Genomic DNA, 27,150 nt, shown 5'->3' with positions numbered 1-27,150 from the left:
TTGATTGAAACAGATTTTCTTGATACACGCTCATATTTCCTACCAGCCAATCAAAACGCGCTTCTGACGGCGTATAACCAATCAAAATTCGTGTGATGTCACAGCCGTGTTTCCATACTCTCATAGTTTCTTTTACCGGCTCTCATCTAAACACAGCGATTGACCAATGAGAGTGCACGTACTATCCTAATTATTTTATAAATAATAATAATAATAATACGAAACAAGCCATGTAAAAATGTGCCCTAGCGATGTAAAATGTGTCCTAGGATATCGCACCTTTAAAGCTTGCAAGATCCCTTATCTTACGTATTTGATTTGACAGTTGGTTCCAAGCCATTACACCTCAAGAAGAGAATTCGTTTTAGGTAGTGGTAATTGGAAGTCATAGTTGAAGCCCACAAGTTATAATTGTGAACTTCAGAGGTTCTGTGAAAATGCTCCTGAAGATACGTCGGACAATTAGTATTAAATACTTTAAGCGCCTTTTTTCTCTTTCTTCTAAGTTTGATCCCTCTAGGGAATTTAGCACTGCTGATGATCGAATAGAGTAATCAGCACTTGTAATAATCCGTGCTGCTCTATTTTGTAACTTTTGTAATTTGTCAGCACGTGTTTTGGAGCAGTCACTCCATACAACAAAAAGGAGCAATAATAAACGACAGAAATACTTTATTTCCCATTGGAGCTATGTACATCTTTTATACAGTTGTAGCAAGCATTTTTTTACATTTAAAAAATCAGAAAGGAGGTACAGAGAGAAAACGAAGGGAAGACGAGAACTGGAGGAAGTCGAGAAAAAGATACGGAGGCGCAAATGGGGATGGATTGGACACTCCCTAACATGGGAGTCCCAGAGAAACCGAGGAGAGGACAGCTGAAGGAGGGACACTGAATCAAAGTTAAAGCGACTTTGAAACTTATGGCAAGAAAAAGCAAGAACGGCCCGGACTCCAGAACGATGGAGAACCGTCGTTGATAGACTATGCTCCGCCGGAAGCTGTGCATGTAACGGTTTCACTAGGCCAGGTATAAGAAGGCGTGCGTTAGAGCGAGTTTCAATCGAGTGTCGCAAAACCAAAACCAAAGTAATTACTTTGGCCAATCAAAAGGGACGGAGACAATCCGGTAAACCAATCAAAACTCGAAGTAATTACACGTAGCCGACACAAAGCGCGGGAAAATGTGCACGCGCGAGCCACGTTTGGTTTTGGTTACGCTTCTGATTGATTGAAAAAGTGGCGCGAGAACTTTAAACCAATCACTGACTGAAGTAATGCAAAATAATTACTTTCGACACTCAATTGGAAACCGCTCTAAAACAAAGAACTATGTCTTGGATTCAACGACGAGATTACAAGCTGGCTTGTGCCTACTCCAGTGCTTGACCTGGCATTCCCTGAAAAATCGATCAAAATTAAAACAAGGTTAGAGCGAGGGCACCAAAATCAATCTACGGAGAAGTGCTGTTTCTAGTTTCCAATATGTGTTAAACTTCATTTCACTCTCACTTCACTTAAAGTGGCTTACTACAGTTTTGCAAAGAAAAAGTTCAAGATTTTGAAATCTGTGAAATTAAAGTAACAAAAAGTCTGGCGTTACAGAGTAAGATCTAAGGCTCATTGTGAACCCTTTAGCCCCCCTTGACGACGAATAAAATTGTCTGGCGTTAAACAGAGTGAAATCTATAGGTATCACTCTTTGCATAGACTGCAAAACAGTCGTATTTTCTGCGAACGCAAGCAACGCGATAAATATTCAAACGGAAGGTCTGGAGCGAGTGTAGAAACACACGCCCGTAGGGCGTGTGAGGCTCGCGCGCTTCACACGCGAGGATCACGCTTACGGCGCTTTTAATTCGCGCCTTCCGAAAATGGAAGAAAACGACTGTTTTGCAGACTACTCTTTGCAGGGAAAAAGTTTAAAAATTGGAGTTTAAAGCAGTGATCTTACCTTGAACAGTACCACTCCGTTTGGCATCTAGAGCACCTTTTGGTTGCAGACTGACCGCATGTAGCGCATTTTGGGGGTTCGCTTACAAGCTCCTCAAGCATATCCAGATTGTACGTGTCTGCCCATCTAAAAGATGGCCAAAAAAAAAAAAAAAACAGAGAAAAGAATGCGATCCCGTGAATGAACTAAGGATTAGCGGCCTACCAAACGCTCTCATGTAAATGGCAAAAACTGAAGGGCTCTTGGTGAAAACTTTTGCAAGTCACTGCAGAGACACCCTCTCGCCAGCTCGAATGTTAGATACATGAAAGAGAGTTTTGTTAACGTAACTTGTGCAGCCCAATTGCCACGTTTAAGGGGCTTATAGTACCCACTTTAAAGTGCTACTATGACCAAAAAGATAATTTTTATTTCTATTTGGATTTCCAAACAATGTTAACTAAACAGTAAGTGACCAAAGTTTTAAGCCTTGATTTCAAAAGACACCTGTTTGTTTTAACCAGAATTTTCCTATTTAATTGTCCCCCGTTACTACCTTCAAAATCTTGAGAGAGCTGGATCGAGGAGAAAATGACGTCAAAGACTCAATAGTTTAAAGTGCTACTGTGATCAAATTTTTATCCCTTGAGTTTTTTGGTTTATCACATAGAGTACCATGAAACATTAAAAACGCTGTTTACCATTTGGAAATATCTGCGTTGGTTCCGGAGATATTTAAGTTTGAAAAATGTGTTAAATATGCAAATGAGAAGGCTGATGACGTCATTCACCCAACCCAATAGAACATCAAGAATATAAATAGAGCTATCTCGGTCAATTTGCAACAGAGACCACTGAAACTTGGTGAGCTAATAGTTCTGAGGGCAACACACCTACGACTGTAAAGGAATTTGTTCCCATGGCAACTCATTCTTTTCCAGTCCCCTCCAACTGATTTCAACATTTTGGTGATCTCAGGGTAGAAATACATTTACCAAGGCCACAAACTCGACCTAACATCTTTATATGCTGGCAGGATCATGCAGATGAGGCACCATTTGCAAATATCAAAACAAAACGCCAAAGGTGGTCTGCAAAGCTTTTAATATCAGGGAGGTCTGGAACCCAGTATGTTGCCATGGTAACAAAAATGGTATGCTCATATTGTGGAACACATCTCCTAGAATCTTAGTGCAAAGAACCAAGTATTTCTGATACAAATTGGCTGAGATATCTTTCTCCCATCATACTTGATCCAAATTTGGTTGGGTTTATAACGTCATCACTTGGCTAATTTGCATATTTAAAAAACTTGAATATCTCCAGAACAAAAAGAGATATTTGAAAATGGTAAACAGCATTCTTCTTCTTGTACAGACTACGTGTTTATGTGCCAAAATGGCTTAGATAGGGAAGATGCAAATTTCGTCACAGTAGCACTTTAAGAATGCAAAGCGGGTGTACGTCGCTGAATTAATATGCTGCGCGGGAATTTCGGGCTTTTTCACTTTTAAATTCGTGTGCATATAAAATAAGCTGCGTTTACACGCTGAAATTTTAAGCTAGTGAGTAATGACGCCACTTTTCCCTATATCCTACTCTCTGAGGTCCAGTCGGTCAGTTTGGAACGGGGTGATTGGCGGACCGTGAAGTCAAAAACTTATAATCAAAGTAAACAACCTTTGGATAAAAATCAAAGCTCAAAATTTTGCCAGTCAAGTGTTAAGGGATCACACTTTCAAAATCTACAGGAAAAAGGAAGTAATTTTTTGATCATAGTAGCACTTTAAGGGATCTTACAATCGCCACTTCTAAAAGGCTTACAGGGGCCACTTTAAAGGGCTTACACTGGCCACGTTAAAAGGTCTTAAAATTGCCAGTTTGACGGGGCTCGCAGTGGTCACTCAAGGACGGTGCCTACTATTGTTATTGCGCATATGTTCTGCGCATCTAGAAATACTCGGGTTTCCTATGAGTGATGCTTACTAATACTGTTTTTTTTACAGGGATATTTTTGCGCGGTTTTAAAACTATGTGGAGAAACCAGAACTTAGCAAGTGCTCTTGGTATCCAAAACGAAAATTGGGGGGTTTACAACCACGCATTTTTCAGAGATAATTAAGTCTCAATTTGAAAAAGAACGCCATACATTGCTTGGTATTTTAGAGCTTTTTACAAACATTGTTGATTAATTATCTTTGAAAAATGAGTGATTACCCCCAATTTTCGTTTTGGATTTCAATAACACTTGTCCAGATCTGCTTTTCCCGCACATTTATAAACTGCGCAAATAATACCTTTGAATTAGTAGACACTGTCCTTAAAGGGGTCTTAATTAAACTTGCCACTTTTAAGGGCTTATAATAAACACCACCTTTTTCATTCATTTTTTACCCTGTGTATGTGTAGATACAGTAACTGTATTTTTCAAGACACTGAGTTACATATGGCACTTTTGGTAAGTTTATGTAACGGTTGTTAAATTTCCGGAGGGGACTTCTGATAATGATCCAAAATATGTGTTTGTTTAGGTTGACTTTTTGCAGTAATGTAAGGAACTTACTCACGTTTTTGCTTGTTTTTTCACATCCTCTGCTGTTGGTGTGAAATAGGCTCTCTTCTGGTATTTGGCAATTTTCTCCCACTTCCCCAGGTTATCCTTTAAAAGCTTTTCTCTAATTTCAGGGACCTTATTATAAAAATATGTCAGTGTGAGTGACTAAGCATACAATACTCAATAATGGGCCCTTTTCAGGTTAGTGATCGCATGGCATGGAAACCGCCATACTGGGACGCAAATTGCCCACTGGGGCATCTAAAACAAAGAAAATTTAAATTATCTTGCTTCGTTTAAGATGTCCCAGTGTGCAATTTAAGGGCCCATAGTGTATCACAACTTTGTTGTGGAAATGTGAGAACAAAAATCAATGTTATTCTCTTTTTTCTTATCAATAGCCAGAGGTGTTTGCCTGACACTCAACTGACTAGTGACTACCCGTGAGTTTCCAAGCATGCCCCTATTGATGAGTAAAATCGTCTGGCTTAGACAGAGTAAAATAATACTATTAAGCCTCACTCCCAGAAGTCAATGGGTTAATAGTTTATTATTATCAATAATATAATTATCAGTATCACTGTTATAAGTAATAATTATTATTCACCTGAAGAGATTTATTTATCGATGTTGACTCATGGATACTCATAAAAAGTCTGAGTGCTTTCTTTTTACTAAATTCGCAAATATGCTCCATATCAACAACTTAGATCTCAGCCGTATGGAGGAACAATTAATAGTAAATAATATTATTATTGTCGCATGAACCCAGTTTGCCGGCTTGGCTTCTGACTGCTCAGTGGCAGAGAATCCTGTTATGTTGTCATGTTATAACTAATGAATCAGTGTTAATTGACTCCAAGTGAGACACTATAATTATAGCACTAAAAAAACTGTATGCAAATCATTCCATTTGTCCGTTTTCTAGGATTAGGTTTAGTTTATTCAGTGTAATTTAAGTTAGAGCAATAAAGTTTATTTCTGTGGTTCCAACACTACACATCCAAGCCAATATTCTGAAGGTTTTGGGTTCAACTATTGCTTAGTGTACCAGAGTAAATCTCTTCACTTCATTTACATGGGTTAACAGATAACACCTCTTTCAGTACAATCACAAATATTATTCACCTGTTCCAGAATGATGTCTCTTTTGATGGCCGGTGTTTCCATGATAGCTAACTGCTGAAGATATCTCTGGAGATCCATTAAACTGGGGATTTGGTCCAAAAGCACCTCATTCATATAACCTCTTAACTGGGAAAGCAAGAATAAAAACAAAGGCAGAAATTCACAACCTTCAATAGAGGTATTTGCATTGTGAAGGCAGCAAGCAAGCCTAAATGGGGTGCAGAACTTTCCAATTCTTAAGGTGGCTATGAATCTGCTTCAGAGAATTTTTTAAAACTTTGCAGAGAGTTTTATGTTAGCATGCTGATCACTCTCCAAACAATAAAAAATGAGGGCCACCGACTTTGTTTTTGTGATATGCGCATTTAAAGACAATATATAGCATGTTTTTTGGTGGCTCTTTTGTTTCCATGGTAACCTATTATATAAACCTTAATGAATGCACCATGTTAAGCACTTATTGGTCTTTCATGTAGTATCAGAACATTGCCATTTAAGTGAAAAAGTAGTACAGTTTGTTGAAAGTGTTAAAACTGGTCTGAGCTGCCTCCTTAATCTGGAAGAAACAAAAAACTGTAGATTTTTTCAGCACCCAGAAAACGTTTCGATACTCTAGCATCCAAGAGTTGGCATAAATATGTGCAATAAATGAAGTGATACCTTTGATTAATGTTACATAAAACTGCATTCTCTGGTCAGAGAAATACTTAAAGCTTTCAGCTGTAAGTCTAAAAGTTCTTGGAATGAAACACTTTTCAACTGCTTAAGACTGAATGCTGAGAGCCTTGCACATTTTAAGAACTTTTGAAACAGAGAATGCATTTTCACCCCCCGTCACTCTTCAATTGTCAAAATGGATTTGAAAATGCAGTAACCTTTAAAATTTGCTCTTTGCTATATGAATTGAACTCATATTTTCTCTGGCAGTCCTCATTCATAAGAAGTTGATACACAGCAAGCCACACCTAGAATCATAAAAATGAGACAATCATAACATATGAAATCGATCCAAGGAGAAATAATTGTGGCATATCAATGTTTCGTTAAATTATTAAGTTACATGCATAATTTGATTACCTAGAATGACATTGATTTCAAATGGTGATTTTTAAGCTCTAATTTCTATTTTTGTGAACAATCAGTTCCCCCAATCAGTTGAAACATGAACATGTTTGGATTGCTTTCCTGAAGACTGGCTAACTGGTGTATGACAACTGCAAACTGCAGACTGCCTACAAATAGCACTCACTGATAAACAGTATTTAAGTCTAAGAGCCCATTTTGAAACAGTCAGCTTTCAATAACTGTGATGTAGGGTTAGTTTGCAGTCTGCGGTTCTAAGTGTCACACACTGCTGGCTATAATTAGATCTTTATGCTTACAGAAGTAAGTGAGTGTAGTTTGTAACTAAAGGTAACTATAGCATTATTTTAATACCATTTCAGATCAAATAGTTGTTGAGTTGTCCCGAAGCATCTTAACCCTTGACGCCCAAACTGGCCTAAACCGGCCAGACTTAAACGGAAAGGAAAAGATTGTATAAAAGAAAGGTAATAAACTGCTACAGAAAGGATTTTTATGTACCTGTCCTTCAGTTTTTGTAAGCTGTAGCCTTTCATTTTCTGATATTACTTTCCATTTATTGTCGATGAATTTCATCAATTTATCTGCCATATATAAAAAAAAAGGTATTCACCTCTTTTAACAAAGTTTAAAGTACTGCTACTATGATCAAGAAATCGCTTCGTTTTTCCTTCAGATTTTGAAAGTGCATGTTTACTTAACACCTGACTGGCAAAAGTGAAGATTCTCTGAATTACCATAGTCTTGAATTATGAGAAAATGTTTCACCTTTACTCCTCTTTATCCAAGGTGGGTTCTCTACCAACTGAACAAGAATTACAGGAGTATCTATGTGAAAAACCAACATTCATCATATTAAGTAACAATCAACATTGCTTGACATGCATAAATAAAGTAATATTATATATGATATTAGGTAAATCAATTGAAATAACAAGTGGTGTAAATAAAAATAAACAAATTGCTTACTGTGTGTATTTAGAAGTCGTGTTGTGACACTTAGTGGTAAACTATAAATAAACAAAAATAATACCAGTAGATTTTATTACCGTAACGGTAATAAAGGACTTAAAGAGGACATAGTGTTTGAGGGGATGTAGGGGTTGTTAAAGGGTTTGAAGCACTAGAGCTTGTGATCACAACACATCTATCAAAAGAGTAAGGCTTCTAAAAGAGATAATTGCTATTGCTAAAAATTCACTACCAATGTTCTTTCAAAAGTGGGCTTTTCCTCTCAAAGTGGTTTCTTTTTTCCTTTTTTTGTCTTTCTCTGCTCTCTTTCTCTTCCAGAAGCTTAGCAACACATAATAACATGCAAAGAAGCTATGTAATTTACAAATTATTGTAATCTTATTGGTACTTCGTGTTAATGTTGTATATCTGTGTTTAAAAATAATAATAAACGCTCCATGTAAGTCCAGATGTCCAGAAAATGGTAAAATCAAATATTGGTCTTTGCAACTCAGTCATGAAGTGGGTTGAAAATATGTTCTAAATTACCTGCATGATCAATAATCATTTAGATGATGGTTCTAATCTAATCAGCATAGTTGGTAAAGGTCAGTGTTGTTGTCGTGTTTGTAAAAATATCAACCAATCCGAGCCTGAGGGTCTGAGATCCTGACCCTGGCGTCTGCATGAAAGTGGGGAATTAAGTCCAAGGTAACCAGAGGGTTTTCTCTTCTTGCCGCTTCGTGACTTGTTCGCCGCTCAAGAAAAACCTCGGGACCAGGGTAGGGATTGAAAGAAAGATTTGAAGCTACCAGGCTCACGCCAAATAACCAGAATTAAGTACAGAGGGTGTAAAGTACAGGTTACAGGGTGCAGGTCGTTGTTTTACTATAACCACAACAACACAACCTTTAACAAAATTGCTAACCTTTTAAGGCTTAAACATTATAATCTTAAGCATTATTATTTAGGCCTAATATTAATAGCATTAGACAGCAAAGACCTGCAACCTGAAATTATACATTCTCCAATATTAAGTAATGATATTAAATAAATTAAATTATGCTAAATACTGCACTTACCAATTTAAAGAGTCAATGATGTATCTAAGAATTGAAACACTCTTTATACAAACTGTAAAGAAGATTTCCCTCTCTTGCATCTTTAACTCCTTCAAGAAAACAGCTCAAAAATGTTATTTAGACTTCAAGCAATAGTACATATATACAAAATATTATTTAACTTGTAACTTGAATTCATTTTGATAAAGTTATGTTATAGGGTGAAAAACTGACCTCCACACTTGAAAAGTCACACTTTGTGCTAAGTGGTTCTTCATCTTTTACTGTCTCTTCTTGCCTAAAAACAGAGTGTTCTTTTTCATCAAAATAAGTATTGACGATGCTAGATGTGGAAAAGAGAAGGCACAACAAATACGAAGAAAACACTAGAGATTAAAATAAGGAAAACTCTTTTGAGAATTAATTTACTATCAGAGTGCAACTTGAAGTGTTAAATAGAGCAACAGTGATGTATTCACAGTCACAGGCCTAGAAAAAAGTTCAAATTCTAACTTGTCCATCAGGCAAGCAAACCTCATAACTGACACACCCAAACGGATCCTTTACTTGCCTGGGCAAAAAATTGCTTATTAAAGAACAACAACAAACAAACAGAAAAATATTGTATACTTTTTGTCCCTGGGCATCATTTAAATTGTCTCATTTATTGAGTGTCTGAGCTCTTGCCCATTGGGCGAGTGGTCTGAGAAAGTTGTTTGCCTGACCGAGAAATCTACTTGTCCCGGATGACCATACCAGGGTTTTCTCGAGCACTTTCTACTCCGGAGGTCAGAGTTTTTCTCTGTTCTTGTGTGTGCACATCTTCATCACTAGGGCTACTACTCAGATTGATTACATGGAATTATGTTAGAGGTTGAATGTATAGCAACATCTCAACATACCCTGATAGTAAAACAGTATAGGTTGAGCAATGTTACATTCAAGAGGGAATTAAATTATTGATATCTTGCCTTTCAATTACAGGTAACTCATTTTAGTTATAAGGAAAAATGCATGGGCTTGATATAACATTGGTTTTTACCCTTTTTTAATATTTTATAAATACTCACTTTGCAATAAGAAGTGTTATTCTCCGCAGGCAGTAATCAGCAAGATCAAGGATGCAGTCTCCAGCTGCTTCACAAGCTTCCTTGAGGAAAAAAAATTAAAAATCACTAGACAAACTTAAAGCATCATTGATGTATTTTATATTAGGTGCTTTTGTTCCATACATCTAAAACCTTGGAGTACAGCTGAGAGCTAGCTGGCACGAGCTGCAAGCTGGTTTTTGCAAACTAAAGACTCAGTGAACCACACATACATGTATGTACAACCACTTACAATGCCAATCCTGGGAATGCAATCAGAGGTTTCAATACATGTAACATTTTCCATTAAGCAGAGCTGGTGATGGTGAAATAGGGGGCTGTGATTGCAGCGTGAACCTAAACACGAGGGCCCCTTTTGTAGAGAAAACAGAAGGTCAGGTAAAAGGTCTTATTGGTGAAAGTAGGCTGTTGGTAGCCGGGTTTTATTGAAATCCCTGTTCAATCCAGGTCACAAATAGCCTGATTCTCAGATGGCCCAGATCGCTCGTGTCACACACTCTTGACACGAGCGACCAGGACCGTCTGAGAATCAGGCTAGGTCACAAAGGCAAGACAGTGTTCTCACCATACTGTCATTTCTCCAACGCACCAATTCTGTGGTTTTTGCATTTTCTGTTTCCGAAAATTTTTTGTGCTTAGCGCAAAAACATACCTTGTGAAACAAATTGGTTTCCAGCAGACTGACCACTGTAGCTTCATGAAATAACTATTAAGAGAATTTTATGAATATCAATTTGACTGTATGATACTTAGGGCAAGTGGTCAATGGCCTGAGTTATATTGTACCATTATAATAATATTTATTATGTATAATGTTATACTATGCATGCTCTGGCATACTATACTATGCTACACTCTACATGTAGTATGCAATATTATGCTACATTTATGCTGTTATGCTATGTAATACTATAGCATACTATGCTATGCTATGCTACACTATTCTGTGCTATACTATGCTGTATAATTTATTTGATGTACTACATGTATGCTATACTATACCATGCCATGCCATGCTATGCTATATTATACCATACTATGCTAAGCTATATTATATATATTTATACTACACAATGCTTTACTTGCTTTACTAATAATTATAACATACTACACTTTACTTAAAACCACCCTCCACTAAACTTTGTGTTATGTATGTTTTATACAATTTGGCTATAGTTTTTAAAAAGTATGATAGTTAGTGGCTATTGTAAAGTCTCAACAAACCATATTTCTGTATGTCTCTCTGTCATACTTACCACAAGATATACAGGTAAAGTGGTATGAGGATTGTAGCCAGAATCTACCACTTTTGTAAACACTTTTTCTTTCCAAAGTTCAATAGCTAACAGCTCGTGAATTAAGATGGGAATCTAGAAAACAATCCAGTTAAAAGGGACGCAAGTAAATCAATAATGAGACAAAACGATCGGATTGAAAAAAATCAGTATAATTTAAAGAAAGGATCCAAAAAAATGCAACTCTGTAAAAGAAGCTAAAGATGACTGTTCTTGGCATCTGAGTGGATGGTGTTGTGGCATAAATTATCATAATAAATTTATATGTAGTTGAAGATTATGTGTCCTCAAAATGGCATGCTTACTGAAACAGATAGTAATGCATGTAATATGGCACATGAAAGACTCTAAACTTCAGGTAATTTAAAATTGGTCAGACTTTTGGTATCCTTGAACTATTTAAAAAAAACCCTCTTTAAAGTAATGAACATTTCATGGCTTAATCATATAATACGTACAACTAAAAAAGATCTTGATTGACAATCAAATGTACTTAATGCCAATTTGCCAAAGAAGACTATCTCTCGGAAAAAGATATGGATTGACATGCAAGTTGAACCAGCAGTAGCAGTAGTCAACACATACAGTAAAAGGAAATTAGATATACCTTCTCCAGCGTTATAAGTAATTCTTTCACAAATTCATCTGTCTGGGATGAAGCACTAATGATGGCCTAACAGGCAAATAAAAAATTGCTTTGGTTTGAACTTGACTACATTGTTATGTTTTAAACAGTGTCACTAACAAATGGGAAGCAGGAATAGCACAGTGGTGAGAGCACTCACCTCTCACCAATGTCGCCTGGGTTCAATTCTCAGACATGGCATTTACATGTGGTTGTTGGTTCTCTAATAGCTCTGCTTTGAGAGGTTTTTCTCCAGGTACTCCGGTTTTCCTTCTCCTCAGAAACCAGTTCACCCATGATTTGGGGTTTTGCTAAAAGTAGGCCCGCGGCCCAGCGGCCCGCGGCCCATGACGGCCCAGCGGCCCGCCATGGCCCAGCGGCCACGGCCCGCAACGGCCCGGCGGCCCGGAGGCCCACACAGTTTTGTTGTCCAGCGGTAAATCCACGCGCATGCTCAGATTCGCATCGGGTTTGGGCGCGCAAATGAAAGACGGTGAGTTTGAATTCGTTTACCATTTTAATAATCATTTCAATCCTTTCGATCCTTTCGTTCGTTGCATGTTGCTAAGTGAAAAATGTTGTCATTCTCTGTTGTTTTCGTCTGTTTACAACAACAAACAGAAACAAGGATTCAAATGATTAAAATGGTAAACGAATTCAAACTCACCCTCGTCCATTTTACACGCCCAAACCCGATGCAGATCTGTGCATGAATGTGGATTTACCGCTGGACAGAAAAACTGTGGAAAATGAGGACTGGGCTACCGGGCCTTCGGGCCTTCAGGCCGCTGGGCCTTCAGGCCGCCGGACTGCTGGGCCGTGGCGAGCCGCGGGCCGCTGGGCAGCGGGCCTGCTTTTAGCAAAACCCCATGATTTGATATTTGTTTTTTGATTTCATTTGATTTCTGCACAGTGTCCCCAGTTAGCATTTCAGCGCTAGCTAGAGCTGAATTCTTGGTTTTCCTCTGATGTCATCAAAATTAAAAAAATAAGGAATTATCAACCCCTTTGAGATTTTAGTTTAGTTAGTTATTAGCTAGAACAGCTGAAGACTTACCTTTACAAAAAATATTCTAACCTTGGGTCTAGTCATTATCTAAAGCATGGTGTTTAGGCCTAAGGTTAGCATTTTTGTAAAGGTTTGGGTTGTTTCAGCCATAGCACCCTTCACCCCCCTACCCCTCACCCCACCCCAACCCCTCACCCCCTGCCCCCACCCTCCGGAATAGTCATGCCACCCAAAAGCTGTGTCCCCTTTAAAGTGATCAGCTGCAACTTCCAGCTGTTTGTTCATAACATTGCAAAACAATTACAAGATGATAATCATGTTTATTTTGTATATAACACACCTGCATGTTCAGTTTTTCTATGAATTCATGTTGAGCCATCCACCTGAAAAATCAAACATTAATCCCTGTGTTGCATTTGATCTTTTACCTCAGTCGTTGTAGTATTAAATTAAGATGTCAAGACGTTCCAAAACCCTAAAATTGGTACTTTGCAAAAACCAGCCAGAGTTGCGTTATTATATCACTGCAGACACTTACTTTGAGCTTCCTATTTCCTTCAGTGGATATGTTTTTAACTGCTCGATGTACAGTTCTGCTTCTGTAGCCAATAGCACTTGTTTTCCTTCAACACCCGCCATTTTGTTTCAAATTTGCTGTCAAGGTGATACTGCTGATAATTACTGTTTTCCAACGCGGGCACTTTGCCTTGAATTAACGGTACCCATACTCACTGCCACCTGATGCTTACGTCATGTTTCAACATGGCCGGTCAAGCAACAAAAACCGACACTTCCTGGGAAGACCACAGAGCAACAACAAAGGTAAAGCTCTGCTACGATTTTCTGGTCAGAGTGTAAGGGTTTTCAATATTCTTGTTAATTTGTTTTATTTTTGTTGTCCACGAGTAAACTCAGTAAGTCCTCGTATTACCTTCTCTTGCGTCTCACTTTCATTTAAAGCATAAGCTTCGTACTTCATTCGTTGCGAAGCTTATCACTGTTTCACACCTGGAGGAACTCTGTTGTTTCTGATGTCGACTTTTCCTTTGCTCTTGCTGCAATTTTGGATAATTGCGACAGCGCGTTTTATCCATTTTTAAAAAGCTTACATTATTAATATTTATATTCAGTTATACATTTTCCTTATGCATTATTTCTGTCATTTTTCTTTATAAATTATTTTTTGTCTTTGTTATTCGACGTTGTTATTTTTACTTTTCAATTAGATTTTGTTACTCCTAGTATGTCAATAATTTATTAAAGCTTATCTGTATCTTGTATATATTTCACTTCTGTTATTTTGTTATTAGTGTTGAGGGCCACATGTTAGAAACTGTCTTTGGTTAATATGCTACCCTCTTTAAATAAAGTATTGTATTGTATTGTTTAAGATAATTATGGGAGCAGTTTCTTTAGGAGCAATAATTCACCAATCAACTCAAAACTTCAACATCCTCCCTTCCCCCCCCCCCCCCCCTTTCCGGGCAAACCCTGGGCATTTTAACTTTTGAAGATTGGATCGTTCAAATTCCCACCCCCTCTGGCCAAAATGGTGTTCAAATGCCCTACCCTATCGTCAGATTTGTCTGTCAAACCCTAATGAACAACAATCATTGTTGGCTCCTGTCATCTTTAATAAAGCTTGTGTATAAACACGCCAACAAATATTTCATTACCCTTTATATGATGATGCCCCCTCCCCCTGGGGGTTTTGTTGACTGCCTTTTGGCTTGATACAAGTACCTTGAGGACGCATTAATTCTCAATTAAATAAATATTAAGCTTCTCAGCTGGGAGAGCTGTAGAGTCAACTACTGCTGGTTTGTTTTTGAAGGGCTATAATAACTATTAGTATATACTAAAACAGTGAATAGCATTGAACATGCATGCTGATTGGCTACTCAAACTCAGGATATCCTGTGCTATTCACCTCTGAGCAATTTGCGTGGAAATTTTGCACCAGAAAATGTTGTAATCTTTGCAGGAATAAATGAGTTAAAATCACCTTTTTGTGCTATATTCCTTTTGTGTCGGTGGCTAGTGTTGGATATTTACCACATCACTTCGCGGCTTGGTAATTATCCCACATAAGCTGAATAAATTTGAAAGTTACGATTCAAGTCCCCATGCACCACATACCTCACCATGGGAGTCGTGGGTCTTTGAATCGTTACTTATTGTTCCAATTACAAGCTCCACAAACTCTTTCAGCCAACCCTCCCATCCTCATTTCTTGTTGATGGATTCAAGATAATTTAGTAAAGGTGTGTTTTCGTCTTTTTAACACCAGGAGCTCCTTTCACGTTTCACCAGCACAGTTTTTGAATGTGACACCTCAGGAGACACAAGATACATTAGATGCAACTTTCCACAATGCAGGGAACATGCAGAATCTTTGCAAGGTAGGCCTTCCTCTCCCAGACCTTGCTGGTTACAAAATTTAATAATAGTTGGTGCTTCCATCTACAATAGACTTTGCTGGTTTGAAAAGTGGGACAGAGATGCGGGAACACAAGACTTGGGGACTCGGGGACATGGGGACTTAGGGACGTGACGACGCATTTGTTCAACTTTTCATCATATTTCACAAAAATCGTCATCTTTTGATCGTAACTGCATTGTACCCTGGTTTTAAGTTTCTCGTTTGTACAATGTGAAACAAAGGTATAAAAAATTAATATAAAAATAATAGTATAGATTATTTCTGGCCTTCATCAAAAGGTAAGTTTGATTATACTACTATCAAGTTACACAGTGGAGTAATCAAGGTAGAATGAAGAGACAAAGTATATTGCAATATTTGACATAGGCGACGTGAACGAAACGTTGGTATGAACATTTCTCAGGTCAATAATTGGACAATCCCAAGCAAAGATTTGAGAGTACTTCAATTTTCTGCATCCTAACGCGTAGTTATCTTTGTGTCACATGACAAATTGAACAAGAGCCAGGAAATATGGAGTCACAAGACCGCCAGCATGGACATTGGCATGGTATTCAAACATCTGTTATAGAGACAAAGTCATAAGGTTCAAGTTTGTGTGCAACAACAACAACAACAACAACATACACTGCAACGTGAAAGTTCAGCTACAGGGTCAGAGCAATGTCCATTAGGTCTTCTCCTTTGTTTCACAGTCAAGCTCTGTAACGGGTGGCAAGAGTTACGGTACTTTTCGCGGATCCAATTTTTGAATTTCACTGTGCATTTAGTTGTTACTTGCGAAGCATACAGATGATGGTTTTTTGCAAAATATAATGCATTTGAGAGGCTGTACAAACTAAAAAAAAAGTGATTTAAGTACTACACTGTAATAAGGAATTAGCTAATATCATTTACTCTTTGTTTGTCCCTACAAAATTTTGCATAAGCATTGTTTCCAGTTTCTCTTGGGACCATTAGAAGTCCCAAGAGAAAATAAAAACAATACTTATGGAAAATTTGGGAGGGACAAATAAAGAGTATTATGGTATTTTTGATATTGGCTAATTAAACTTCCTTTTTACGGTGTGATGTTCTTCCATTTCTGAAATTCTATACATGTGTGCCTCGGATGTAAAATGCACAACAGCTCTTTTTGGCTAGTTTCGCAGCAATGTTGCAAGACACGTTGGACGTTTTTGTTGCTCTTATTACCATAGCTTAAATACTGGTAATGGTTTATTTTTCAAGGGAAGCCTTGTTGGATTCTTAATACCCTGAGGAATGTCAAAGTCCTGGAGAATCATGTCACAAACAAAGTTCACCATTACATGAAAGAAATGGATTGTGGAACAGACAATGAAATGTCCAATTCACACTTTGCTGAGAGTCAACAGTGGATTGAGAAGCAACAGTTGCCTGCAGGAACAAGAAAGGTATGGAATAACCCACTACTTCTTGCTTTTTAACAAACAATACATACAGTACATTTACGATAGTCAAACCTTTGGAACAGCAGTAATTTCATGCTTGAGCTAACTTGTCCAGAAAAGATTTTTCTTTATAATAATTTATTATTATTTTACCCTTATAACACCTGAAAACTCTTCTGGCAATCAGTTCCTGAAGAGATTATGATTTATAGCGAGTCAACCATAAATTATATTGTTTCAAATTGTGATATTCAGTGACCCACTACTTTGTACATGTAATGTAATGTTGGTTTTCATATTCACTTAAATTGTACATGTACATTTTTAAAATCCATTTAGGTGCTTGCTGTCTTAAATCTCAAAGACCCACAATCTCAATTTGGTGATTGGATTTCTTTGTTTCTCAAAGCAGCATATATGGCAGAGGGTAATGTTACCTTTAATAGTTATCACATTTATGGAGCAACATAATGACAGTTAAGTTTGATATTTAAGTTGGGTTAATTTGTGGTTGCTCTGTGGTTGTCAGAGGGTTTTCAGTTTACCACTGCTGTGCAATTGTGAAGTAAGAGGGAAGAGAATACAAACAGCGAAATATCTGCTAGTTAGCAGTGCAGTGAAGTAGCTCGTCTACTGGAGAGAGTACAAATCAACTGAAAGCAGCTCAAATCAATATAATTTGCTGGTTTTTGATGTGAAGGCAAGACTGTAGTGTGTGGACGTGGAGTAAGACTTCATGGACCAGAATAGAGAACCAACAAACTCAACCCACATGTGATGTTGAGACTGGAAACTAATAGTGGAAAGCTAGTGCTTTAATTGGCACATCTACCCTGTTTCACGTTATTTACATGACTTGTGCAAGATTTAACCCATTCAGCCCTAAACCGGCCTAAACCAGCCATACTTAGTATTTTACTCTGTCTAACGCCAGATGATTTTACTTGTCAATGGCGAACCCCCAGGAGTCAATAGGGTAATCACTCACTGAAATGTCCCATTAAATACTGTGAAGTTTTTATCAATGCAGGATCACTGAAAGCCTCACTGCAATTTAATGGGCAGGGCAAAAGTATATACACATTGTAAGTACTGAGGTCTCTTCTCTAAGCCTTCTTAACCAATTGACACCTGGGAGTGAAACTTAACAGATTTTACTATGTCCAACTATGTCTAATGCCAGATGATTTTACTTGTCCACTTGGGGCATCCAAGGGCATTTGAGGTGTCTGTGGGTTTAAGCAGTCAAAAATATGTCCCCTCCATTAATGTAGATTTACTATTTTTTTTTGCCATTCACACAGGACTTAAGGATCACAGTTGCTTGGTAATCACTCAAAACTTTGTCAGTCGGTATGAATTATTGGAGTGCATTGCAAAGCTGAAGTTTCTGAACATGCATAAGTCAACAGGTACACAATAATATAAAGCTTCACTACAGTTAACATTCTGTTTGGTTAATTTCATTGCCCAAGTTTTATTGGAAAATCGTCAGTTTCTTTAAATCAAGGCAGTGCTGGTCATTGGCCGCTCCCTGGACTGGTTGTGGGGCAAGGCAGCCCTGGAATCTTTACAGGAGCAACTCATGGAGGCATTTGCTTTTGCTTGATTGCTTGCCTGCTTGCCCGGCCATTTTTGCATGCAAATTTTGCCTTCCTTGCCCTCCCTCCCTTCTTGGTAAGTATCTGGTTGGCAAGTATTCCACTGATTTCTTCAGTGTGACAGTGCCTTTTTAGGTGGTGGCCTCCTTCCTCCTCCAAAGATACCCTCCTAGCTCCACCAACCTGTAAGGCACCAACTCCCTAGCTCATTTATTGTTGATGAGTTTAAACGCAAGGAGAAAGCCAAGCTTACATGATGGTGAATTTGCATGCAGATGCTATGGCCTAAACTCATACTGCAAACACTAATAATTGGATTTGCCTTCCATGATTCCGATTTCAAAATTATCCCTTGAACACTTTTAATTAATACACTAGAAGAGTCCTAGCAAGCATTAAACATAGATGCAACGACATAGACCTAGCTTTTCATGATTGTGGCCAAATAAAATAATATATATTTTTTGTTTTAATGCTAATAATTAGGTAGCCTTGCTACAATGGGAAAATTCAAATTGAGGGTAGTAGGTCTAATTAGCATTAATACGAAAGAAAAAAATCAGTCACCATTTATGAAAGTGGTCAGTGCCATAATCATAACAGCCTTTCCATTGCACTCTATCAGTTGAAGTTGTCGCTGTGTTAAGCTGTCACTCAAGCTGCCAAGGTCAAGTATTCTCCTGTACACCATTTTCCCTTAGTAAACAGTGTGGATCCGAAGAGTTCTGTTCTTTGCATGACGTTGTGATGGCCTGCCAGACAGTGCTAATGGACGTTTTGAAGGCTGTGCACATTTCTTCGTGCTTTACATTGAAACTAGATTGCTCTCATACGGTGAGTTTGAAACTTTTATACCACAACATTTTGTGATCTATTTTTATAGGAGCAGTGCCATGCTATTTTAGCATTACTCTGGTGTCAATGGAGACAAAAACCATTCTTTAACAATTGCGTCGCTAAGTGGGGGATGGGTGCCTGAGACATCCTGGAGCTTGCACTATTGGCAGCCAGCTCCAAGATGGAGACTGCACCAATGGCTGGCAAAACCTGACAAACCAGCCATGAGCCCTATGTCCCCGAGAAGACAGGCACCCATCACACTGTCTGATAAACAGTGGAAAGTAGAGGGGGGCAAAAAGGAGGGGAAAAAATGCTAAATGCTGCACACAAAATGCTCCTTGTTCCCGCCACACCGATAAATAAGCTCTACAACCCAATGCACAAGGAATCCAATGCATGCGCAAATATAACAAACCTCTGACAACAATTGACTGCAGTCGATTCTAGTTGTTAACTCAGTGAAACTGCATTTAACTTCCTTTAGTCTTGTCACCAAAAACAGTGATTTTGTACAGGTAATAAGATGCACGTCCAATTTTGATGTCCAACCCGAAGTGTCCCTTTAAGTCTGAGCACTTGCTATCCATTTCCAACAATAAGGCTAGTTGAAGGGTTAGCACTATTTTTGGTGAGTGTAAATGCAGCTGTTTATCAGGACTGGAGTTTGGGTGACACTCATTTTCAACCGTCCCGTTTTTAGGATTGGCCAGTAGAGGCACACTGGTTGAAGACCAAGCTTCGATGTATTTTGAGCGGCAGTACCAAAGAAGTTTATGAGACTGGATCCCAAGTAGCTGATTTACATTTGATGCTATCGACGATGCTTTCCAGCAATTCTAGATTGGCGTGTGGCACACAGTTGAAAGATGCAGTAGACAGAGCATGTTTAGAAGGGTTTCCAGATCTCGCAAGGGAGATGGGACTTGAAGTTCTGGGTGCAGATAAAGTGGATGACAAGCTTTTGAGAGAAGGCAAAGAAGATCAGGTATCAATAATAATAGTAGTAGTAATAATAATAATAATAATAATAATAATAATAATAATAATAATAATAATAATAATAATAATAATAATAAATGCAAAGAAATCAAACAAACAACTAATATCACAACTTAGATTGGTTTTTGAGGAGAGGGAAAAACTGGAGTACAAGGAGAAAAACCTCTCGATGCAGAGTAGAGAACCAACAAACTCAACCCACATATGAACCCAAGTCTGGGAATCGAACCTGGACCACATTGGTGGGAGGCAAGTGCTGTCACCGTTGCGCCATCCCTGTTTCCTAACTTTTTTATTTGGTTTTGTATTTTTCAGCTATAGAGCGGTTTTCAATTGTGTATCGAATGTAATTAGCGAATTGCTTTGGCTTCGCATTAATTCACTTAGTGATTGGTTCCAAGTTCTCGCGCCTCTTTTTCAACTTATCAGAAGTGAAACCGAAACCAATCGTGGCTCGCGCGTGCACATTTTCCCGCGCTTTGTGTCGGCTACGTTTAAATACTTGATTGGTTTACTGGATTGTCTGAAGTAATTACTTTAGTTTTGGATTTACGACACTCGATTGAAACTTGCTCTAGTTTTGAATACAAGGGCTGATCTTGATATGATTTGGTCATATGCACATCAAAAAAGGGTGAGCGGATGGGATGGATAATTACTCAAGAGTACCAAGAGTGTTTTGAAAAAAAAAAAAAAGAATTTTAGAAATGTCGGAAGTGTTCGTCTACCCGTCGGAGAAATCCTCGACGCATCGGGGATATGGGATCTATACAGTATTTCAAAAAGGCTTTGTTGATTTTCTCAGGTCACTCCACCCGGCCAGGTCATCTCTTCAGTTCGAGTGGTTATATGTGTTCAAGTCGAAGATGAGATTGTCGGCGAAACATTTCAAGACTCTGGTGAACTCAGCCCTTCTGGCTCGTACATCGCTCTTGCACATGCTATAACAGCAAATCTCCAAATACGAAAATCTTCGGATGTGAAGTTTGAGTACAATGTTCTGCAAATAAAAATCAGTGAGATGAGTTCCCTCAGGGAATCTTTGAAGAGAGATTTAAGCCTTTTGCCTTGCGATGATTATAAAGTTCTGTTCGTTGCGATTGGACCCATATTTGCCAAACCAAGCGTTGATCTTCTCGAACTTGTCAACGAGTGGAGTGATCAAAGAACGGGTAACAATAATTGTTACGGAGTTCATTTCCAGCACATTTCAGCAATGCAGGCTTATGTGATCAAGAACAAGCTGAGAGAAATTCGAGATGCTCGTGTTTGTGAGAATCAGGATTCAGTCAAAGAGCTGCCGGTTCGTCGTTTTTCAGTGACAGGGCTTGTGGACAATGGAGACAGAAACTGTTCTGCGTCGTTTCCTGTGTTACTGTATATGATACACCTTGCCGTTGGCGAAAACGGCAACAGACTTGCTGGAAAGGGAATTCCATCAGGTGAAGTACATACATAAGACAACTACACTAAGCTGTTTGTTTTTACTATTCTTGCCTGTTGGCTTCACATATCTGGTACAGAGACTTCACTGTTTCCTGACCGTCCAGATTTAGCGTGACATCGTCAAATCACCAGGAGTCAGTCTCAATGTGATTGTCGTCAGACAAGGAACTTCGGGAGTTTTGACGCGAAGCGATTTAGAGGATTGGTACCCAACTAAACCTGCCGCCCACGTATATGAATTCATCGTTTGTCGGAAATGATCGGCAACCGTCGGAGAGACCTTAGCCGCATCGGGAAAATGGGAGCGCTCCCGACTGTCCCAATTTTTCTGCCATCATCCCAGCCGATCGGGGATGTCTGCGATTTTTTAGTTTTCGGTTGATGTTCGGAAAACCGAGGGTGAAATCCCTGATCGTTTGAGATTTCCTCGACGTGAAAACTAGGATTAAAATTTCGATGGTGACTTGGGGAAACTCGGAAAAAAATCTGAGTGGTCCATTGCAGGAGTCGAACCTACGTCATCAGAATTTTCGCTGGCCAATCAGAGAACGTGTATTTATCTAGCTTTGTCTAACTAGAATACAATACTTATGAAATCATAGAATTATTAGGAAGGGAGACCACTACATCCTAGCCAATAACAATGGATCCTTCGTTAATGGGAAATAATAAATCAAGCTACTCACATATAAATAAAAAAAATCAAAAGGAAGTAAAACAAGAGTTCATTTTGCTAGAAGCATCACGAGGGCGTGTACAGGATAGTCCTCTCTATGTTGCACCTGGGACGGATCCTTCTCCAGGTTCTGATGTCGTCAACGTCGTACAGATCTAAGGCCTTATTGTAATATTGAAGTAGGGAATGCTTAAATGAGGCTAGGGAGATGTGACTGTGCGTAACTCGGCGGGCAGAACATTCCTTGTGCAGCAGACGCGTATGAAAAATGAGCGTTGATAAGTAACAGTTCTACTTCGCTTAGGATTATAAGTAATAGCATTGCTACTGGCTGACCTGGTAAATCTCGTTGATTGTCTAGTTACGTTCAGAGATTCACTATCTATGAAAACTAAGTTAGTTACAGCCGTGTAGTGTTTGGGAATATAACAATTATTATAACATTTATTCGTATTCAAGTGTGTTGCGGAATGTAGGCTTACAAAATTATTTCGTTCTGTAATTTCAGCTGTCTATAGTAACAAACCAGTGGGTCATGGAATATCTTCCTGGACACTTGAGGAAGTTTACATGGAAACTTCCCACGTTCTATCTGGCTTGAGTAGAAAATGCGGACTACATCTACTTTCACCTGCGTCAAACCCTATTGGAACGACAGTCGCCCAATGTCAGCCCAGTATTGGACCAACGTCTTCAGAAACATCGGAGTCCTGTCAAACGAAAAGTGAAGACGTCGGTTTGTCCTCTAGTGCTATAAGTCATGGAGAAAATACCGGCTTGCCGGTGGAAGAACGATTTGAATCCAAGCAGGTAGATGTCGTTGGGCCTCTCCTCGAGTCGGATACTTCCACATGTAGGTCTCGTGAAATATCTTCTGTTACTGTTAACCCAATAGACCAGAAACCTGCGGATTCGTATGTTAAGAAGGAATTGCCCGCCACTTCAGTGTTGAACAATACGTCTTTATCAAGCGGAGGAATGAATGAATTTAATCTTCATTCTAAAAGAGACCATTTTAATCTGGTGCTAGTTGACATAAAGTGTCGGAAAAATGAAGTGTCAAAAATTAGCTCGTTTACTGAAAGTGGAAAGTTTAACGAGGAAAACGCGAGTGGTGTCGAACTTGATAAAGACGTTAGCGAGTTCGAGATAAATCCGTTCGGAGCTCGAACTAGCGACAAATTGTCCGCTTCAACTGCCAGGACAGACTTCTCTAAGGGTGAAGTAAGTTTGGGTGGCAGAGATGAGCCCAGCGTTCAATCTCAAAGTGCTGAAAATGATGACGATAGGAAATTGAAACCTTCGTTTGGTGCCACAAGTTGTACAACAAACAAGGGCACCTGGCAAAATCGTGATGGAATGGAATTTTCATTGCAAGCGCGTGTTGAAAAGGAACAGAAGAGCTTAGCAGATGAAAAGGATTTTGATGGTCCGCCACACAAAAGAAAAAAAGAAAAGGTGCTGTTGTGTGTTTTAGAGGATTTTATGTCTGGAACATTACAAAGCACAAACAAATGTCCAGGTGTTTTAAAGAGGGAAGGAAATTGTAAATTGCGAGCCTCCCTTGAAAGGATGCCAGAATCGACGGAATCAGATGTCTTAACTTCGGAACGTACTTCAAATTCGTGTGAATGTTCAGAGGCCAGCGAAATGGACTTTGATAGCACTTGTGAAGAAAGTTTTTCTCGGAAGAGGGCTTCGTTTAGTGATTTTTCAAGAGATAAGGGTAGCTCGTCAGGCAAGAAGTCAAAGCATGACTCTGCCGTGGATTCTGGGGGTGAAACGGTCGCTAAAGAGCTGCAGAGTGCTGCGACAAACGATTGGGACAGAAGCGATGATTTGCCATTGATGGCCAATGTTGACGAAGTCCTAGTCAAGCACTATATCTTGGACTTGTCTGTTAAATTTCGCGAAAAAGTCATGAAAGGGAGCATTGTGTTACTCGTTGAACCTCGCAATGAAGAAGTCACGCAAAGGCAATTTCAGATGACACTAGACAGCACGTTAGTGAACATCGAATCTGTGAGCGAAGTCGTCCTCCCAGATGACTTCAAACTAAAATTCTACGGCCAGGAACAGAATGGTGTTTTGGAGCAGAATCATGAACCCTCATCCGGGGTCATTGAGAGTTTCCTTGGTAACATATTGGGTGATACGAGCCAGAAGAATTTGCCTTTCAAGCGTCTTCCATATTCAGTGTACGGGTGGTTTGTAAAGATTTGGAAGCCCGATACCCTAGGAAAAGCGTGGCCGAGGTGTATATGGATTAAGTATCACACGAGTCCAGAAGGGAAGTCGTTGACTTGGGCAACGGATCAAGATGGCAAGTTAGTGATTCAGTTTCGTATAAAAAGCCACCACTAACTCTTTTTCTGAATGCTTGTTTTCAACGGGACTTGCCTGTAGAAAGAAGATTGTTCTTCCCTAAAAGGGCACGAATCTGCAAAAGCGCCTTCATGTCGTTGCATAAAGGACGGTGCCTACTAATTCAAAGGTATTTTTACGCGGTTTACTGAATATGCGGGAAAAGCAGATCTTAACAAGTGTTACTGAAAAAAGAAAATTGGGGGTAACCACGCATTTTTCGAAGATAATTAACCAACAATATTTGTAACAAGCTTTAAAATACAAAGCAATGTATGGCATTATTTTCCAAATTGAAGGTTAATTATCTCTGAAAAATGCATGGTTACCCCCATTTTTCTTTTTGGATACCAAGAGCACTTGCTAAGGTCTGCTTTTTCCGCATAGTTTTGACCCGCGCAGAAATATCCCTGTATTAATAAGCACCACCTATAGGAAATCCGAGTATCTCGAGCTGCACAGTACGTGTGCGCGATAACAATAGTAGGTACTGTCCTTAATATGAAAAGCTTTTTTGTGTTTGTTAACAACTTGTTTTTACAGATTTTCTTTTTTTTCTATTACAAAGGCCTTGTGTATATTCTCCTGGAGCTTACATCAATAATCGTTCACTGATGCCTTGTCAAGAGCCCCCAGTTGCCATGTCAACGTGGCAGGCGGCCATTCACGTTCCAGAGGGATGTAATGTGTTGATGAGTGGAAATGAGCTTCTCTGCAAAACCACTGCAAGTAATGATCAAGGTGAGGTTCCATCAGTAGAGGGTTAGATTTTTCCGCATGATCAGCAGCTATGTTGATTTTTTGTAATCTACAGGAAAATTAGACCTTTTCGTTCCCACATTTGTTGAGGCACCGCGCAAACGCGTCTTAAGGTGGCTGAACACAGTTTTTGATACCTAAGTTTCATTTACCTTTTTCTCTAAAACCCTTGATCCTTTGGTCACTGAAAATGGTAGCAAGCAAGTTAACAACACGAACTTCGGTTTTTTGATAGTTAAGCTGACGTATATGCCGTTGCCATGCTGTTTTGTTTATTTGCAGAAAATCTGGTCGTTAGATTTTCTTTATAATTTGCATGCAACCAGCTTGTAACGATGCTCACAAGTTAACACTATTTGCCGCGGAACTGAAAGCGATGGAGGAGATTTGTAGTATCTTTTAAAATGACCTAGTGTTTCCTTTGGGTGAAGTGTTTATAATAAAATATTTAAATGTTGCGTGAAAGTCTAGAAATCCGACCCTTTGTAGGGGAGTTATAGAGGTTTGAATTGGGCCAAAATCCTATACATTGGAAAGATCTATCCCGAGTGATCATCATCATCGATGACGTACATTTCTTCGTTTATGTACCCAGCGATGGACATTAATTCCGTCGAGGGGTGAGTTGTAAGAGGATAGTTGCAATGCTCTCAGTTGCTTGATGCGAGTAGAATCGAGTTCAGTTTGGGCCGCGCTTGCTTTCGTTTTTTGAACTACTCAACCTCACCTTACATTCTGTTCATCTCGCGTTTTAGTGACTTTCCTGTATGAGATGTCTATCCCTTTGCCGTGTTCCACCCTTGCCATAGCGGTAGGTTGGTGGCTCAGCCGGAAGTCTAGAAATGCCGAAACCAAATATGGCGACAGTCCTCACGTGCCTATCACGTGTCGGCTTTTTGCCCCGACAAGTTTGATTGACAGCGCGGCCGATGAGATGCTATGTTACGCTCCGCAGTTTCTGGAAGCTTCTTGTGAGCTTTTGGGTCCTTATCCGTTCAGACGCTTGGATATCCTAGTTTTACCAAAGTGCTTTGCTTGCATGGGTCTCAAAAGGTGAGTCTGAACACAGAAGCGCAGAGTTTCTTGAAAGCCTTTTGAAAATTTAAATTTTTCAATTGATCAGCTCGTTGCGTAGTTCACCGATTTTCTTAACCAACATTATATCTTGCTTTTTACTTTCTAGTCCCAACCTTGTGTTTTTGTCCCAGTCCGTTCTCTCTGGCGATGGCAGTATGCGGGTACGCTTGGCGCACGAGATCTCGCATGCGTGGTTTGGCCTGCTTATTGGCGCTAAAGATTGGAGGGAGGAGTGGCTTTCCGAAGGTTTCGCAACTTTTATTGAAGAAAAGATCCAAGCGAGGGCGGAAAAGGTGAGGTGTGTTTTTTGGGTTCAGTTGGTGAAATCTTCAAAGTAGTGGAAACGAATTTGTTCTTCCGTGACTGAACCAATTCATTATTAAGTATGCCAAACGAAATTTTCTCAGATTGAATGCCAAACGTCCTTTGCTATTCCTGATTTTTAAGGAAGGTCAAAGGGAATTCAAAGGATTCAAAGGATTTAATAATATTCATGTAAACACCAATGAAATACCAAGTGAGCTTTCGCGCGAAGACGTGATATCTTCACACGTGAAGATAACATGTTATTTTCACATGTGAAAAGATCACTGTTGCTATGGTTACATATGAAAATCGCGCCTTTCGATGCGTTTCGTGAATGATTTAGTGTTTCATTGGTGTCTATATAATAAATAGAATATTACATGGTCGCTTGGAGATACGAAATATCTCTTCTCGTGTTAAAAAATATTTCACTCGTTAGCTTCGCTCACTCGTGAAATATTTTTCAACACTCGAAGAGAA

The 27,150-nt window shown here is 39.1% G+C and overlaps 2 protein-coding genes across 2 annotated transcripts in view; one reads left to right on the top strand and one right to left on the bottom strand.

Annotated features, from left to right (window-relative positions):
• Nucleotides 1–657: 657 nt before the first annotated feature.
• LOC138015458 (zinc finger MYND domain-containing protein 10-like) lies at nt 658–13,406 on the bottom strand. The gene is made up of 16 exons (XM_068862526.1): nt 13,286–13,406; nt 13,088–13,130; nt 11,721–11,786; nt 11,075–11,188; nt 10,471–10,524; nt 9,780–9,859; nt 8,944–9,007; nt 8,731–8,819; nt 7,667–7,707; nt 7,466–7,525; nt 7,199–7,281; nt 6,490–6,579; nt 5,615–5,740; nt 4,500–4,621; nt 1,954–2,079; nt 658–1,399 (listed from the first exon to the last, which is right to left on the bottom strand). Exons 1-16 carry the CDS (start codon nt 13,384–13,386, stop codon nt 1,330–1,332), a joined length of 1,329 nt encoding a protein of 442 aa, XP_068718627.1. The 5' UTR covers nt 13,387–13,406; the 3' UTR covers nt 658–1,329.
• An 87-nt stretch (nt 13,407–13,493) lies between these two features.
• The window catches only part of LOC138016959 (uncharacterized), a 30,043-nt gene continuing 16,386 nt past the window's right edge, over nt 13,494–27,150 (top strand). Inside the window, exons 1-12 of the mRNA XM_068864146.1 lie at nt 13,494–13,569; nt 15,038–15,149; nt 16,421–16,605; nt 16,942–17,029; nt 17,907–18,014; nt 18,829–19,037; nt 19,744–20,028; nt 20,848–21,484; nt 22,673–24,491; nt 25,097–25,269; nt 26,043–26,340; nt 26,471–26,657. Coding sequence (XP_068720247.1) covers nt 13,510–13,569; nt 15,038–15,149; nt 16,421–16,605; nt 16,942–17,029; nt 17,907–18,014; nt 18,829–19,037; nt 19,744–20,028; nt 20,848–21,484; nt 22,673–24,491; nt 25,097–25,269; nt 26,043–26,340; nt 26,471–26,657 — 4,161 coding nt within the window. The 5' untranslated portion in view covers nt 13,494–13,509. The remainder of the gene's footprint in view (nt 13,570–15,037; nt 15,150–16,420; nt 16,606–16,941; nt 17,030–17,906; nt 18,015–18,828; nt 19,038–19,743; nt 20,029–20,847; nt 21,485–22,672; nt 24,492–25,096; nt 25,270–26,042; nt 26,341–26,470; nt 26,658–27,150) is intronic.

Source organism: Montipora capricornis, chromosome 9 (assembly GCF_036669925.1).
Source record: "Montipora capricornis isolate CH-2021 chromosome 9, ASM3666992v2, whole genome shotgun sequence".
In the NCBI taxonomy this organism is placed as follows: Eukaryota; Metazoa; Cnidaria; class Anthozoa; order Scleractinia; family Acroporidae; genus Montipora; species Montipora capricornis.
This window is presented reverse-complemented; position numbering and strand designations above follow the sequence as displayed.